The 18576-nt window shown below is 48.8% G+C and overlaps 1 protein-coding gene across 1 annotated transcript in view; it reads right to left on the bottom strand.

Moving 5' to 3' along the window:
- Positions 1-18576, bottom strand: part of PKHD1 (PKHD1 ciliary IPT domain containing fibrocystin/polyductin) — a 785044-nt gene that overhangs the window by 580469 nt on the left and 185999 nt on the right. Inside the window, exon 34 of the mRNA XM_077281797.1 lies at positions 528-678. Within this exon, the coding sequence (XP_077137912.1) occupies positions 528-678 (151 nt within the window). The remainder of the gene's footprint in view (positions 1-527; positions 679-18576) is intronic.

The raw sequence follows: 18576 nt of genomic DNA on the forward strand, positions 1-18576 counted from the left end.
TATACTGGGGTACCTTAGTGTGCCCCCTTACAGTGATTATACTGGGGTACATTAGTGTGCCCCCTTACAGTGATTATACTGGGGTACATTAGTGTGCCCCCTTACAGTGGTTATATTGGGGTACCTTAGTGTTTCCTCTTAAAGTGCCACTTGGGAATGTTCACACATCGTTTTATTCCTTTTACTTTTTTTTTGTGCATAAAATATAGAGACTAAGGCCAGAAAACCACATGTGCAAAAGTGGTTTTAAGTAAAAAAAAAAAATTAAGCACCAAAAATCGAATTAAGTAAATCCTGTGTAACTCTTCAGATGTCGCCTCATTTATTCCTCATCTGAACAATTTGTTTTACTGCTTCTTTATTTTACTTCCCGGTGCCAATAACTCCGCGGCATTTCACCAATGTTTAGCGTTATACATCAACCTTTCGCCTAAATTATTATTTTTTTTTTTTTAGAATGTACACATTGTTAGAAATTTAATTTTTAAACTGTTTGAATCAGTCTGTAAAAAAAGATTAGATTATACCTGAGTGTTGTGGAGCCGGCGTTCCCGTATCGCAGTAATCTGGGCGGTAATTGGCTGATTACGCGCCTCGCACTCCATCTCTGCCTCTGTTTCTATGGAGATGTTACAGGAGCCGTTATAGATGAGAACTTCATCTTCTTCCACTTTAGGGCTGAAACGAGGAAAGGGGAGGGTAGACGGGCTGTCATCAATCTTAATGAAATGCAATTATTTTTGCTCTTATTAATCATTGCGAGCCATTAGCTTGTGGCAAGCGCGGGCCACCATTTATCAAACTTTGCAAATTTCGGTAATTTTGTTTCCCATTCTTTTATCGTTTATTTGTTTTTTTGCTGATCTGCTGCCTGTACCGCACATGTGCGAAAATATATTACACCAATTCCTATCTGTTTAACAAATCAGCCAGGATCACACACATACTAGGAACACGTGCTCCGAGCCTGGAGTCTCTTAGAATCACAAATTGCAACATTACAAAGCTGAAAGCGTAATACAGCGTCGAACAGAAAAAGAAAAAAAAAACATCGTCGATAGACCGGGCACAGTATATTGTTTCAGTGTTTAAGCTTTCCTTCTCGCCTCCAACTGAATAATCTGGATTCCTCCAGGGCAATGGGGGGGAAATTGGAATTCTTTCTACATAACTGGCTAAACCGGCCCCCAATTCCTACTGTGAAAAAATGAGGCAATTTAGGATTTCTATTCCCTCTCCTCAGTTTATTGCAATCAGATTCTCGGCAGATAGCGTGCAACATTAACTTAGTAACTTAATTAAACTTACTTAACAGCCCAGAATAAGCAGATTCGATATATGTGCTAGTTATTCTGCCAAATCAGGATTTTAATGCTTTCTAGTGAGACACCGAAATAAGGGACGTAAGAATGTGCCAGAGATGGGCTCACTATGGGGCCGACACATGCGGCAGAGAGGTAGGATTTTAATATATACTGCTCCCTCGAGTGTAAGAAGACGAAAATCACACATAAACTGTAAATAGTTATTACTGGGCAATTATTTAGGTAACTGCAACATGGTGGCCATTAGGGGGCAGTGTTGAGGCCGCAACAGTTTGGAAAAGAAAAAAAATCAACTGGAGTATAAGTTGTAATGCATGCTATATAGGAACATGTTCACACTGGTCAATAAACAGACAAAACGCAATACACAAACAAAATAAACATATAATATATGTTAATAAATATAAATATATAATATAATACTGTAACTGTATCGGTGCACGCAGCACAATCTCCCTGCTCTGCTGAGCAGGCGGGGGGGCCCGGTGCCAGCAGTGGGCCCCCCGCCTGTCATCGCATGGTGAGCTGTGTCGGCATTTAGCCGATACAGCTCACCGCATTGATGAGGGAAGGAGCGCTGCGCAGCGCTCCTTCTCCCATCATTCCCTGTCAGCGTCTGACGTCGCAGACGCCGACACTGACAGCGGGCGTGATGATGTCACTCCCCGGCGCCCGCTGTCAGGACAAGAGCGGGAGCAGGGAGCACCGCTGGAACAAGGAGGAAGAGAGGTGAGTGTTTATTTATTGTGTTTTTTTAATGGGGTCTGCCTTATACATCACAGGATCTGCCTGGGGGGGGAGTGCTGCCTTATACATTACAGGATCTGCCTGGGGGGGGAGTGCTGCCTTATACATTACAGGATCTGCCTGGGGGGGGGGGGAGTGCTGCCTTATACATTACAGGATCTGCCTGGGGGGAGTGCTGCCTTATACATTACAGGATCTACCTGGGAGGGAGTGCTGCCTTATACATTACAGGATCTGCCTGGGAGGGAGTGCTGCCTTATACATTACAGGATCTGCCTGGGGGGGAGTGCTGCCTTATACATTACAGGATCTGCCTGGGGGGGAGTGCTGCCTTATACATTACAGGATCTGCCTGGGGGGAGTGCTGCCTTATACATTACAGGATCTGCCTGGGGGGGACTGCTGCCTTATACATTACAGGATCTGCCTGGGGGGGACTGCTGCCTTATACATTACAGGATCTGCCTGGGGGGGACTGCTGCCTTATACATGACAGGATCTGCCTGGGGGGGAGTGCTGCCTTATACATTACAGGATCTGCCTGGGGGGGAGTGCTGCCTTATACATTACAGGATCTGCCTGGGGGGGACTGCTGCCTTATACATTACAGGATCTGCCTGGGGGGGACTGCTGCCTTATACATTACAGGATCTGCCTGGGGGGGAGTGCTGCCTTATACATGACAGGATCTGCCTGGGGGGGAGTGCTGCCTTATACATTACAGGATCTGCCTGGGGGATGCTGCCTTATACATTACAGGATCTGCCTGGGGGGGAGTGCTGCCTTATACATTACAGGATCTGCCTGGGGGGGAGTGCTGCCTTATACATTACAGGATCTGCCTGGGGGGGAGTGCTGCCTTATACATTACAGGATCTGCCTGGGGGGTGCTGCCTTATACATTACAGGATCTGCCTGGGGGGGAGTGCTGCCTTATACATTACAGGATCTGCCTGGGGGGGGGAGTGCTGCCTTATACATTACAGGATCTGCCTGGGGTGGGGGGGTGCTGCCTTATACATTACAGGATCTGCCTGGGGAGGGGAGTGCTGCTTTATACATTACAGGATCTGCCTGGGGGGGAGTGATGCCTTATACATTACAGGATCTGCCTGGGGGAGTGCTGCCTTATACATTACAGGATCTGCCTGGGGGGGAGGGCTGCCTTATACATTACAGGATCTGCCTGGGGGAGGGGGGGAGTGCTGCCTTATACATTACAGGATCTGCCTGGTGGGAGAGTGCTGCCTTATATATTACAGGACCTGCCTGGGGGGAGAGTGCTGCCTTATGCAATACAGGATCTGCCTGGGGGGAGTGCTGCCTTATACATTACAGGATCTGCCTGGGGGGGTGCTGCCTTATACATTTCAGGATCTGCCTGGGGGGGAGTGCTGCCTTATACATTACAGGATCTGACTGGGGGGGAGTGCTGCCTTATACTTTACAGGATCTGCCTGGGGTGGGGGGGTGCTGCCTTATACATTACAGGATCTGCCTGGGGAGGGGAGTGCTGCTTTATACATTACAGGATCTGCCTGGGGGGGAGGGCTGCCTTATACATTACAGGATCTGCCTGGGGGAAGGGGGGGAGTGCTGCCTTATACATTACAGGATCTGCCTGGGGGGAGTGCTGCCTTATACATTACAGGATCTGCCTGGGGGGGTGCTGCCTTATACATTACAGGATCTGCCTGGGGGTGAGTGCTGCCTTATACATTACAGGATCTGCCTGGGGGGAGAGTGCTGCCTTATACATTACAGGATCTGCCTGGGGGGAGTGCTGCATTATACATTACAGGATCAACCTGGGGGGGTGCTGCATTATACATTACAGGATCTGCCTGGGGGGGAGAGTGCTGCCTTATACAGTACAGGATCTGCCTGGGGGGTGCTGCCTTATACATTACAGGATCTGCCTGGGGGGAGTGCTGCCTTATACATTACAGGATCTGCCTGGGGGGGTGCTGCCTTATACATTACAGGATCTGCCTGGGGGGGTGCTGCCTTATACATTACAGGATCTGCCTGGGGGGGTGCAGCCTTATACATTACAGGATCTGCCTGGGGGGAGTGCTGCCTTATACATTCCCCCTGAGGACAGCCACCCGCCGAAACGCGCGTCGGGGAGGACGGGACTGCGGTGCACATTTTTCTTGATCCATCACTGTGGTATGTACTATGTCCTTGACACTTGTCCATAAGGCTGCATATACTATCGGTCGATACCTCTCCAAGATTGCTGCTACTGCAGTATATATGGACTGACTACGTATAGGGTCTATAATGAACATTAGTGCACCGCAGTTCGGTCCCTCTATGTGAGAGATATGTGTGCGGGCTTGTAAAGGGGAAATCTGTTGCCTGCCATGCTGTGCACCTGTGTATTTTAACTTAATAAAGTTGTTTTCTATTTTGCATAAATTGGACGTTTCTTGACTGCGTTTTTGGTGCTCTGTGTGATTTATACATTTGCAGTTGTCCTTTTGTGGTCCTAGGTCTGCCTTGCTTGTCATGGATATTAGAAATATTGTATAGGTTTATTTAACCAGGACAGACTATGTATGCCACTGAATTGTGTCTTATACATTACAGGATCTGCCTGGGGGGGGTGCTGCCTTATACATTACAGGATCTGCCTGGGGGGTGGAGTGCTGCCTTATACACTACAGGATCTGCCTGGTGGGGTGTGCTGCCTTATACATTACAGGATCTGCCTGGGGGGGTGCTGCCTTATACATTACAGGATCTGCCTGGGGGGAGTGCTGCCTTATACATTACAGGATCTGCCTGGGGGGGTGCTGCCTTATACATTACAGGATCTGCCTGGGGGGGTGCTGCCTTATACATTACAGGATCTGCCTGGGGGGGAGAGTGCTGCCTTATACATTACAGGATCTGCCTGGGGGGGTGCTGCCTTATACATTACAGGATCTGCCTGGGGGGGGGACTGCTGCCTTATACATTACAGGATCTGCCTGGGGGGGACTGCTGCCTTATACACTACAGGATCTGCCTGGTGGGGTGTGCTGCCTTATACTTTACAGGATCTGCCTGGGGGGGGTGCTGACTTATACATTACAGGATCTTCCTGGGGGGGTGCTGCCTTATACAATACAGGATCTGCCTGGGGGTGAGTGCTGCCTTATACATTACAGGATCTGCCTGGGGGGAGTGCTGCCTTATACAATACAGGATCTGCCTGGGGGGAGTGCTGCCTTATACATTACAGGATCTGCCTGGGGGGAGTGCTGCCTTATACATTACAGGATTTGCCTGGGGGGGAGTGCTGCCTTACACATTACAGGATCTGCCTGGGGGGAGTGCTGCCTTATACAATACAGGATCTGCCTGGGGGGGAGTGCTGCCTTATACATTACAGGATCTGCCTGGGGGGAGTGCTGCCTTATACATTACAGGATTTGCCTGGGGGGGAGTGCTGCCTTATACAATACAGGATCTGCCTGGGGGGGAGTGCTGCCTTATACATTACAGGATCTGCCTGGGGGGAGTGCTGCCTTATACATTACAGGATCTGCCTGGGGGGGAGTGCTGCCTTATACATTACAGGATCTGCCTGGGGGGAGTGCTGCCTTATACATTACAGGATTTGCCTGGGGGGGAGTGCTGCCTTACACATTACAGGATCTGCCTGGGGGAATGCTGCCTTATACATTACAGGATCTGCCTGGGGGGGAGTGCTGCCTTATACTACAGGATCTGACTGTGGGTGGGGGGTGCTGCCTTATATTACACGACCTGCCTATGGGGGGTGCTGCCTTATACTACACCATCTGCCTATGGGGGGTGCTGCCTTATACTACACGATCTGCCTATGTGATGGATGCTGCCTTATACTACAGGGTCTGCCTATAGGGGTACTGTCTTCTACTATATTAAGGACTATCTGGCACATTATACTATATGGAGGTTATCTATGGAGGCCATTGTACAGTGTGGGGATTACAGTGAAGGGGCCATCATTCAGTGTTGGAGCCACTAAACAGTTTGGAGTCTACTAAGGGGTCAGTATACTGTGTGGGTGGTACTATACAGTGAGGGGGCATCATACTGTGTATAGAGGAGCTGTACAGGGGGAGACTCGGGACATTATTAAATGTAAAGTGGGCACTTATTTTTATATGGGAACTCCGGTTACTGTGACTATCAAAGGGGCACACAGGGCAATATTACTTTCTAGGGGACAAAATATGGGCACTGTTTTCTAGGGCACTTGCACCCGGCATTACTATATTATAGAGGGGTGCTTTAGAATTTACACAGCAGGTGCAGTAACAGGGACACATATGGCAGCAGCGGCTCAGTAATAGGGACACATACGGCAGCAGCGGCTCAGTATTGGGGTATCAGGTGCAGTAATAGGGACACATACAGCAGCAGCGGCTCAGTATTGGGGTATCAGGTGTAGTAATAGGGACACATACGGCAGCAGCGGCTCAGTATTGGGGTATCAGGTGCAGTAATAGGGACACATACGGCAGCAGCGGCTCAGTATTGGGGTATCAGGTGCAGTAATAGGGACACATACGGCAGCAGCGGCTCAGTATTGGGGTATCAGGTGCAGTAATAGGGACACATACGGCAGCAGTGGCTCAGTATTGGGGTATCAGGGGCAGTAATAGGGACACATATGGCAGCGGCGGCTCAGTATTGGGGTATCAGGTGCAGTAATAGGGACACATACGGCAGCAGCGGCTCAGTATTGGGTATCAGGGGCAGTAATAGGGACACATACGGCAGCAGCGGCTCAGTATTGGGGTATCAGGTGCAGTAATAGAGAAACATACGGCAGCAGTGGCTCAGTATTGGGGTATCAGGGGCAGTAATAGGGACACATATGGCAGCAGCGGCTCAGTATTGGGGTATCAGGTGCAGTAATAGGGACACATACGGCAGCAGTGGCTCAGTATTGGGGTATCAGGTGCAGTAATAGGGACACATACAGCAGCAGCGGCTCAGTATTGGGGTATCAGGTGTAGTAATAGGGACACATACGGCAGCAGCGGCTCAGTATTGGGGTATCAGGTGCAGTAATAGGGACACATACGGCAGCAGCGGCTCAGTATTGGGGTATCAGGTGCAGTAATAGGGACACATACGGCAGCAGCGGCTCAGTATTGGGGTATCAGGTGTAGTAATAGGGACACATACAGCAGCAGCGGCTCAGTATTGGGGTATCAGGTGCAGTAATAGGGACACATACGGCAGCAGCGGCTCAGTATTGGGGTATCAGGTGCAGTAATAGGGACACATACGGCAGCAGCGGCTCAGTATTGGGGTATCAGGTGTAGTAATAGGGACACATACGGCAGCAGTGGCTCAGTATTGGGGTATCAGGGGCAGTAATAGGGACACATATGGCAGCGGCGGCTCAGTATTGGGGTATCAGGTGCAGTAATAGGGACACATACGGCAGCAGTGGCTCAGTATTGGGGTATCAGGTGCAGTAATAGGGACACATACAGCAGCAGCGGCTCAGTATTGGGGTATCAGGTGTAGTAATAGGGACACATACGGCAGCAGCGGCTCAGTATTGGGGTATCAGGTGCAGTAATAGGGACACATACGGCAGCAGCGGCTCAGTATTGGGGTATCAGGTGCAGTAATAGGGACACATACGGCAGCAGCGGCTCAGTATTGGGGTATCAGGTGTAGTAATAGGGACACATACAGCAGCAGCGGCTCAGTATTGGGGTATCAGGTGCAGTAATAGGGACACATACGGCAGCAGCGGCTCAGTATTGGGGTATCAGGTGCAGTAATAGGGACACATACGGCAGCAGCGGCTCAGTATTGGGGTATCAGGTGCAGTAATAGGGACACATACGGCAGCAGTGGCTCAGTATTGGGGTATCAGGGGCAGTAATAGGGACACATATAGCAGCGGCGGCTCAGTATTGGGGTATCAGGTGCAGTAATAGGGACACATACGGCAGCAGCGGCTCAGTATTGGGTATCAGGGGCAGTAATAGGGACACATACGGCAGCAGCGGCTCAGTATTGGGGTATCAGATGCAGTAATAGGGAAACATACGGCAGCAGTGGCTCAGTATTGGGGTATCAGGGGCAGTAATAGGGACACATACGGCAGCAGCGGCTCTGTATTGGGGTATCAGGGGCAGTATTAGGGACACATACGGCAGCAGCGGCTCAGTATTGAGGTATCAGGGGCAGTAATAGGGACACATACAGCAGCAGCGGCTCAGTATTGGGGTATCAGGTGCAGTAATAGGGACACATACGGCAGCAGCGGCTCAGTATTGGGGTATCAGGTGCAGTAATAGGGACACATACGGCAGCAGCGGCTCAGTATTGGTGTATCACGGGCAGTAATAGGGTCACATACGGCAGCAGCGGCTCAGTATTGGGGTATCAGGTGCAGTAATAAGGACACATACGGCAGCAGCGGCTCAGTATTGGGGTATCAGGTGCAGTAATAAGGACACATACGGCAGCAGCGGCTCAGTATTGGGGTATCAGGGGCAGTAATAGGGACACATACGGCAGCAGCGGCTCAGTATTGGGGTATCAGGTGCAGTAATAGGGACACATACGGCAGCAGCAGCTCAGTATTGGGGTATCAGGTGCAGTAATAGGGACACATACGGCAGCAGTGGCTCAGTATTGGGGTATCAGGCGCAGTAATAGGGACACATACGGCAGCAGTGGCTCAGTATTGGGGTATCAGGTGCAGTAATAGGGACACATACGGCAGCAGCAGCTCAGTATTGGGGTATCAGGTGCAGTAATAGGGACACATACGGCAGCAGAGGCTCAGTATTGGGGTATCAGGTGCAGTAATAGGGACACATACGGCAGCAGCGGCTCAGTATTGGGGTATCAGGGGCAGTAATAGGGACACATACGGCAGCAGTGGCTCAGTATTGGGGTATCAGGTGCAGTAATAGGGACACATATGGCAGCAGAGGCTCAGTATTGGGGTATCAGGTGCAGTAATAGGGACACATACGGCAGCAGTGGCTCAGTATTGGGGTATCAGGGGCAGTAATAGGGACACATACGGCAGCAGCGGCTCAGTATTGGGGTATCAGGGGCAGTAATAGGGACACATACGGCAGCAGCGGCTCAGTATTGGGGTATCAGGTGCAGTAATAGGGACACATACGGCAGCAGTGGCTCAGTATTGGGGTATCAGGGGCAGTAATAGGGACACATACGGCAGCAGCGGCTCAGTATTGGGGTATCAGGTGCAGTAATAGGGACACATACGGCAGCAGCGGCTCAGTATTGGGGTATCAGGGGCAGTAATAGGGACACATACGGCAGCAGCGGCTCAGTATTGGGGTATCAGGTGCAGTAATAGGGTCACATACAGCAGCAGCGGCTCAGTATTGGGGTATCAGGTGCAGTAATAGGGACACATACGGCAGCAGAGGCTCAGTATTGGGGTATCAGGTGCAGTAATAGGGACACATACGGCAGCAGCGGCTCAGTATTGGGGTATCAGGTGCAGTAATAGGGACACATACGGCAGCAGCGGCTCAGTATTGGGGTATCGGCAGGATGAGGGGTTTGTGCAGGTTGGGAATAGATGGTGATGGGGTTGGAATATGAGAAGTGAAACGTGTCTTTATTGTATTCTCTGCAGACGAGTCCTGGCTGGAAGAAGCTGTCATGTGGGTCTGTTACAGATGGGAAAGATGGGAAAAGTGAACGATTCCATCAGAGAACGTCAGCGGTAAGGCTGCCGTCACACTAGCAGTATTTGGTCAGTATTTTACATCAGTATTTGTAGCCAAAACCAGGAGTGGAACAATTAGTGGAAAAGTATGACAGAAACACATGCACCACTTCTGCATTTATCACCCACTCCTGGTTTTGGCTTACAAATACTGATGTAAAATACTGACCAAATACTTCTAGTGTGACAGCAGCCTGAGACATTATCTGTAACTGTGCAGTGATCTCTTAGATGTTCTGTAAGGCTGGTATCTACCACTGACCATATGGCGGTAATATCCATATTGGTCTTTATATAGAGATTCAGTAACAGTGCGGTCATCTGCTGAGGTTCTCCTCCAGTTTTAGGGCGCGTCACCGAGTTGTAATCAAGGTTACCTGGTTAGGGGCCCACTCAGAAGCTTTGCCCCCCCCCCCCCCTGAAACAAAACCCTAGCTACGCCTCTGGTTCTTAGTAAGAATTGTTTTTGATCAAAAAGAGGTTAGGACCATCCCGGTTTGGGTACACCTTGTTGTGGTGGGATGACTTGTAAGCTTTTTTTAATCGAAACCAGTGTTTACTAAGTACTCTCTGTTATTTATATGCACTATTGATTATACGTATTTTCTTAGAGCCGGGTAAATGTTCATTTTATTTCTATCTTAGGAAGATACAGAAAGGCGTCTAATAAAACAGGTGAGACTCCTCGCTGCAGCTTTCTTTGTCTCCATCATACATAGGTGGAATCTATTGTAGATATTGCCAAAATGCATGTTGGCATAGCTGTACGATAAACATTAACTAATCCAATTACACTAGTATCCCAGCACTAGTATAATTAAAAAGAAGATTTGGTTGTTTAATTAACGAAAAGCAAACAAACAACATTCTTAAGGACAAGGCAGCGACTAAAGGCCCCGTCTCACATAGCGATTTACCAACGATCACGACCAGCGATACGACCTGGCCGCGATCGTTGGTAAGTCGTTGTGTGGTCGCTGAGGAGCTGTCACACAGACAGCTCTCTCCAGCGACCAACGATCAGGGGAACGACTTCGGCATCGTTGAAACTGTCTTCAACGATGCCGAAGTCCCCCTGCAGCACCCGGGTAACCAGGGTAAACATCGGGTTACTAAGCGCAGGGCCGCGCTTAGTAACCCGATGTTTACCCTGGTTACCAAAAAAAACAAACAGTACATACTCGCCTTTCGGTGTCCGTCAGGTCCCTTGCCGTCTGCTTCCTGCTCTGACTGAGTGCCGCCGTACAGTGAGAGCAGAGCGCAGCGGTGACGTCACTGCTGTGCTGTGCTTTGACTTTACGGCCGGCAGTCAGTCAGAGCAGGAAGCAGACGACAAGGGACCTGACGGACACCGGAATGTGAGTATGTACTGTTTGTTTTTTTTTTACATTTACGCTGGTAACCAGGGTAAACATCGGGTTACTAAGCGCGGCCCTGCGCTTAGTAACCCGATGTTTACCCTGGTTACCAGTGAAGACATCGCTGGATCGGTGTCACACACACCGATTCAGCGATGTCAGCGGGACCTCAACGACCAAAAAAAGGTCCAGGCCATTCCGACACGACCAGCGATCTCACAGCAGGGGCCTGATCGCTGGTACGTGTCACACATAGCGAGATCGCTACTGAGGTCGCTGTTGCGTCACAAAACTTGTGACTCAGCAGCGATCTCGCTAGCGATCTCGCTATGTGAGACGGGGCCTTAAGACGACGACTAAGTTGTAAGTACAGCAAGAAAGCTAAATGTATAGTGTATTAAGATAATAATTCATTGGTGTAATACCTATGAAGAATAAAACTACATAATACTGCTCCCTTTTGTACTGTAACACCCCAGGTTCCCGGTTGTTACAGTGGCATTGCTTTCCTCATGGGGAGAGTGATGCCATGATTGGAAGCGAGGAAGGATCCCTTTAACAGGTATTCACACATATGCAACATGTTCTGACTCCAGGCCAGAAGGGGGAGCTCTGAACCCGGTTTCAGTGGAACTTCCCTAGATATATATATACTAGATTGTGGCCTCGACCAATCAGAGACGCGGGATTTCCAGGACAGACAGACAGACAGACAGACAGAAAGACAGACAGACAGAAAGACAGACAGACAGACGGAAAAACCCTTAGGCAATTATATATAGACTAGACTGTGGCCCGATTCTAAAGCATCGGGTATTCTAGAATATGCATGTCCCCGCAGTATATGGACAATGATGATTCCAGAATTCGCGGCAGACTGTGCCCGTCGCTGATTGGTCGAGGCAACCTTTATGACATCATCGTCGCCATGGCAACCATTATGACATCTACTGTTGTGAATTCTGTTTTTGGGCTCCCTCTGGTGGTTACTGGTGGTACTGGTTGACTGGTGTCTTGTTTTTTCCAGTGCACCTGTTTCCATTAGGAAATTGGGAGTCTCCTATTTAGTCTGGCTTCCCAGTCATTGCAGTGCCGGCAATCAATGTTATCAGAGCACCTTGTTGCTTGGTTCCTGCTCCAAGTCTGCAAGTCAGCTAAGCTGAATCTTTGGCTTTTGTGTTTGTTTGGTCCAGCATGCATTTTCATATCTTGTGCGGCTGGAAGCTCTAGTGATCTGGAATTGCTACTCCGGTGTCATGAGTTGACAACGGAGTTAAGGTAATTCCAGGATGGCTGTTCAGGGTTTTGAGGTGACCGCGAAGTCCTCTTTTGTATATTCCGCTATCTAGTCAGAGTGCCTCGCTTTGCTGAATCTATATTCATACTGCGTTTGTGTTTTCCTCTTACCTAACCGTTATTATATGTGGGGGGCTACTATAACCTTTGGGGTTTCCCTGGAGGCAAGTCAGGTCTGTGTATTCCTCTATTAGGGGTAGTTAGTTCTCCGGCTGGCGCGAGGTGTCTAGAGACAACGTAGGCACACCCCCTGGCTATTTTTAGTTGCGTGTTAGGTTCAGTATCGCGGTTACCTAAGATACCATCCTTCCTAGAGCTTGTCCGTTTTTTGACTAAGTCCCTGCCATTGGGAATCATGACAGTATTGCCGGCCTAATGTATTAAGAGTATTGGCTGAAGAAAGAGAGTAAAAAGAAGTTTCTGACACTTTTTTTTTTTTTTGCTCAGAAGTTCTCCTAGCCATAATTGCAGTCTGCTGTTTTTTTTTTTTTTCTCTCCTCTTAACCCCTGAATGGCTCAGATCTCTGCTGTTGAAAAATGGATATCCAGAGTTTAGCTTCAAACCTAAATGCTCTCGCTTCTAAGGTTCAAAATATCCAAGACTATGTTATGCATGCTCCTGTGTCTGAACCCAAGATCCCTATACCCGAGTTCTTTTCTGGAGATAGATCTCGTTTTTTGAATTTTAAGCACAATTGTAAATTGTATCTTTCTCTGAGATCTAGCTCCGCTGGAGATTCCGCTCAGCAGGTTAAAATTGTTATTTCCTTGTTGCGGGGTGACCCCCAGAATTGGGCATTTGCATTGGCACCAGGGGATCCTGCGCTGCTCAGTGTGGATGCGTTTTTTCTGGCACTGGGGTTGCTCTATGAGGAACCTAATTTGGAGATTCAGGCTGAAAAGGCCTTAATAGCCCTCTCTCAAGGGCATGATGAAGCTGAAATATATTGTCAAAAATTTCGAAAATGGTCTGTGCTTACTCAGTGGAATGAGTGCGCCCTGGCGGCGAATTTCAGAGAAGGTCTCTCTGACGCCGTTAAAGATGTCATGGTGGGGTTTCCTACGCCCACAGGTCTGAATGAATCCATGACTATGGCTATTCAGATTGATCGGCGTTTACGGGAGCGCAAACCTGTGCACCATTTGGCGGTGTCTTCTGAGCAGGCACCAGAGATTATGCAATGTGATAGAATTCTGTCCAGAGGTGAACGGCAGAATTATAGGCGCAAAAATGGGTTGTGCTTCTACTGTGGTGATTCTGCTCATGTTATATCAGCATGCTCTAAACGCACAAAAAAGGTTGATAAGTCTTTTTCAATTGGCACCTTACAATCTAAGTTTATTTTGTCTGTAACTTTGATTTGCTCATTGTCATCTATCACTGTGGATGCCTATGTGGATTCTGGCGCTTCCTTGAGTCTTATGGATTGGTCCTTTGCCAGACGTTGTTGGTTTAGCCTAGAGCCTTTGGAAGTTCCTATCCCTCTGAAGGGTATCGACTCCACACCTTTGGCTAGGAATAAACCACAATTCTGGACACAAGTGACTATGTGTATGACTCCTGACCATCGGGAGGTGATTCGCTTCCTTGTGTTGCATAACTTGCATGATGTCTTAGTGCTTGGATTGCCATGGTTGCAAACTCATAATCCAGTCCTCGACTGGAAAACAATGTCTGTGTTAAGCTGGGGATGTTGGGGGGCTCATGGGGAAGTACCTTTGGTTTCCATTGCTTCATCTACTCCCTCTGAAATTCTGGCATTTTTGTCTGATTATGGTGATGTTTTTGAGGAGCCTAAACTTGGTTCTCTTCCCCCTCACCGGGATTGTGATTGCGCTATAGAATTGATTCCTGGCAGCAAGTTTCCCAAGGGTCGTTTGTTTAATCTGTCTCTGCCTGAGCATGCTGCTATGCGAGAGTATATTAAGGAGTCCTTGGAAAAGGGACATATCCGTCCATCCTCATCCCCTTTAGGAGCAGGTTTTTTTTTCGTGGGTAAAAAAGATGGCTCCCTGAGGCCCTGTATTGATTATCGCTTGTTGAATAAGATTACAGTCAAATATCAGTATCCTTTGCCACTATTGACTGATTTATTTGCTCGTATTAAAGGGGCAAAGTGGTTCTCTAAGGTTGATCTTCGGGGTGCGTATAATTTGGTGCGGATTAAGCAGGGAGATGAGTGGAAAACTGCATTTAATACGCCCGAGGGCCATTTTGAGTATTTGGTAATGCCTTTTGGTCTTTCTAATGCTCCTTCAGTCTTTCAGTCCTTTATGCACGATATTTTCCGTAAATACCTGGATAAATTTATGATTGTGTATTTGGATGATATTTTGATTTTTTCGGATGACTGGGAGTCGCATGTTCAACAGGTTAGGAAGGTTTTTCAGGTTTTGCGGTCCAATTCTTTGTTTGTAAAGGGTTCAAAGTGCATTTTTGGGGTTCAGAAGATCTCCTTTTTGGGGTATATTTTTTCCCCTTCTTCTGTTGAGATGGATCCTGTCAAGGTTCGGGCTATTTGTGATTGGACGCAGCCTACTTCCCTGAAGAGTCTTCAGAAGTTCTTGGGCTTTGCTAATTTCTATCGTCGATTTATAACTGGGTTTTCAAGTGTGGTTAGACCTCTGACTGATTTGACTAAGAAGGGTGCTGATGTTGCCAATTGGTCCTCTGCGGCTGTGGAGGCCTTTCGGGAGCTTAAGCGCCGCTTTTCTTCTGCCCCTGTGTTGCGTCAGCCTGATGTTTCGCTCCCTTTTCAGGTTGAGGTTGATGCTTCCGAGATTGGAGCATGGGCGGTTTTGTCGCAGAAAGGTCCCGATTGCTCGGTGATGAGACCATGTGCATTCTTCTCTCGAAAATTTTCGCCCGCCGAGCGAAATTATGATGTCGGTAATCGGGAGCTCTTGGCTATGAAGTGGGCATTTGAGGAGTGGCGTCATTGGCTTGAGGGTGCTAGACATCAGGTGGTGGTCTTGACTGATCACAAGAATCTGATTTACCTTGAGTCTGCCAGGCGTCTGAATCCTAGACAGGCGCGCTGGTCTTTGTTTTTCTCCCGGTTTAATTTTGTGGTTTCATACTTGCCGGGCTCGAAAAATGTGAAGGCAGATGCTCTTTCTAGGAGTTTTGAGCCTGACTCCTCTGGTGATTCTGAGCCTACGGGTATCCTTAAGGATGGAGTGATTTTGTCTGCTGTCTCCCCAGACTTGCGGCGTGCTTTGCAGGAGTTTCAGACTGATAGGCCTGATCGTTGTCCGCCTGGGAGACTGTTTGTTCCAGATGAATGGACCAGTAGAGTCATCTCAGAGGTTCATTCTTCTGTGTTGGCAGGTCACCCTGGAATTTTTGGTACCAGAGATTTGGTGGCCAGGTCCTTCTGGTGGCCTTCCCTGTCTCGGGATGTGCGTACCTTTGTACAGTCTTGTGATGTTTGTGCTCGGGCCAAGCCTTGCTGTTCTCGGGCTAGTGGATTGTTGTTGTCCTTGCCTATTCCGAAGAGGCCGTGGACGCACATCTCTATGGACTTTATCTCGGACCTCCCGGTTTCTCAGAAAATGTCCGTCATTTGGGTGGTGTGTGACCGTTTTTCTAAGATGGTTCATTTGGTACCCTTGCCCAAATTGCCTTCTTCATCGGAGTTGGTTCCTTTATTTTTTCAGAATGTGGTTCGTTTACATGGTATCCCGGAAAACATCGTTTCTGACAGGGGATCTCAATTTGTGTCCAGGTTCTGGCGAGCGTTCTGTGCCAGGATGGGCATTGATTTGTCTTTTTCGTCTGCGTTCCATCCCCAGACTAATGACCAGACGGAGCGAACTAATCAGACCTTGGAGACTTATTTGAGGTGTTTTGTGTCTGCTGATCAGGATGATTGGGTCGCCTTTTTGCCCTTGGCAGAGTTTGCCCTCAATAATCGGGCCAGTTCTGCCACTCTGGTTTCTCCTTTCTTTTGCAATTCAGGGTTTCACCCTCGTTTTTCATCTGGCCAGGTGGAATCTTCGGATTGTCCTGGAGTGGACACTGTGGTGGATAGACTGCACCAGATTTGGAGTCATGTGGTGGACAATTTGAAGCTGTCTCAGGAGAAGACTCAGCAGTTTGCTAATCGTCATCGTCGTGTGGGTCATCATCTCCGTGTTGGGGACTTGGTGTGGTTGTCTTCTCGTTTTGTCCCTATGAAGGTCTCCTCTCCTAAGTTTAAGCCTCGGTTTATAGGTCCTTATAAGATTTTGGAGATTCTTAATCCTGTATCTTTTCGTTTGGATCTACCAGCATCTTTCACCATTCATAATGTCTTCCATCGGTCGTTGTTGCGGAGGTACGAGGTACCGGTTGTTCCTTCTGTTGAGCCTCCTGCTCCTCTGCTGGTGGAGGGTGAATTGGAGTATGTTGTGGAGAAGATTTTGGACTCTCGCATTTCCAGACGGAGACTTCAGTATTTGGTTAAATGGAAGGGATACGGTCAGGAGGATAATTCTTGGGTGACTGCCTCTGATGTTCATGCTTCGGATTTGGTTCGCGCCTTTCATAGGGCGCATCCAGATCGCCCTGGTGGTTCTCATGAGGGTTCGGTGCCCCCTCCTTAAGGGGGGGTACTGTTGTGAATTCTGTTTTTGGGCTCCCTCTGGTGGTTACTGGTGGTACTGGTTGACTGGTGTCTTGTTTTTTCCAGTGCACCTGTTTCCATTAGGAAATTGGGAGTCTCCTATTTAGTCTGGCTTCCCAGTCATTGCAGTGCCGGCAATCAATGTTATCAGAGCACCTTGTTGCTTGGTTCCTGCTCCAAGTCTGCAAGTCAGCTAAGTTGAATCTTTGGCTTTTGTGTTTGTTTGGTCCAGCATGCATTTTCATATCTTGTGCAGCTGGAAGCTCTAGTGATCTGGAATTGCTACTCCGGTGTCATGAGTTGACAACGGAGTTAAGGTAATTCCAGGATGGCTGTTCAGGGTTTTGAGGTGACCGCGAAGTCCTCTTTTGTATATTCCGCTATCTAGTCAGAGGGCCTCGCTTTGCTGAATCTATATTCATACTGCATTTGTGTTTTCCTCTTACCTAACCGTTATTATATGTGGGGGGCTACTATAACCTTTGGGGTTTCCCTGGAGGCAAGTCAGGTCTGTGTATTCCTCTATTAGGGGTAGTTAGTTCTCCGGCTGGCGCGAGGTGTCTAGAGACAACGTAGGCACACCCCCTGGCTATTTTTAGTTGCGTGTTAGGTTCAGTATCGCGGTTACCTAAGATACCATCCTTCCTAGAGCTTGTCCGTTTTTTGCCTAAGTCCCTGCCATTGGGAATCACGACAATCTACGTCGATACTGTGCCCATCGCTGATTGGTCGAGGACTGGCGGCCTCGACCAATCAGAGACGCGGGATTTCCATTATGACATCATCGTCGCCATGCTGTGCCCGTCGCTGATTGGTCGAGGCCTGGCGGCCTCGACCAATCAGAGACGCGGGATTTCCAGGACAGACAGACAGACAGACAGACGGAAAAACCCTTAGACAATTATATATATAGATAGATAGATTCTGGCTTGGAGGAGAAGTTAGTTAGTCTGTCGGAGGGAGAGACAGAGGGAGGAGTCTGTCAGAGGGACAGAGCAGAGTGGAAACAGACAGTGAGAGTCTGGGAGAAGAAAGTGTGGGCCGTGCAGCCTCGTGAGGTGCTGCAGCTTCTGGAAGGAAAGAATGGAAAGCAGAACAGGTTGCAGAGAGAGTGAAGGAGGAAGAGAGGCAAAGGAGAATGAAGAGCTGGAGGGAAGCTGCGACTGAGTTTCCTCCACGCGGAAGCGCAGATACCGGTAGCCAGAAGACCGAGGTTGTGGAGGTAACTTCATGCCCCACGGCAGAAACCGGTGGACAGCTAGATTTCAAGTCACCTGTCCACCATTAACACCCGAAGGCACAGTAACACAGAGAGCCCGGCATCATCCGAGAGACCCTGTAAAAAGGCTCGAGTTACCTGTCATGCGGGTTAGTGTGCTACCTAAGGGGGGACAGAGAGAAAGTGAGGACCTTGTGAGAGGCCTAAGGCAGCAAGGGACTACAACATAGTGCATAGAGGGAGGCTTCCAACCCCACCTGGCTAGGGGGATCCCTGAGTCGCTTGCAAGCCGGCCGGACCA

The sequence above is a fragment of the Ranitomeya variabilis genome, chromosome 2 (assembly GCF_051348905.1).
Source record: "Ranitomeya variabilis isolate aRanVar5 chromosome 2, aRanVar5.hap1, whole genome shotgun sequence".
NCBI classification, from domain to species: Eukaryota; Metazoa; Chordata; class Amphibia; order Anura; family Dendrobatidae; genus Ranitomeya; species Ranitomeya variabilis.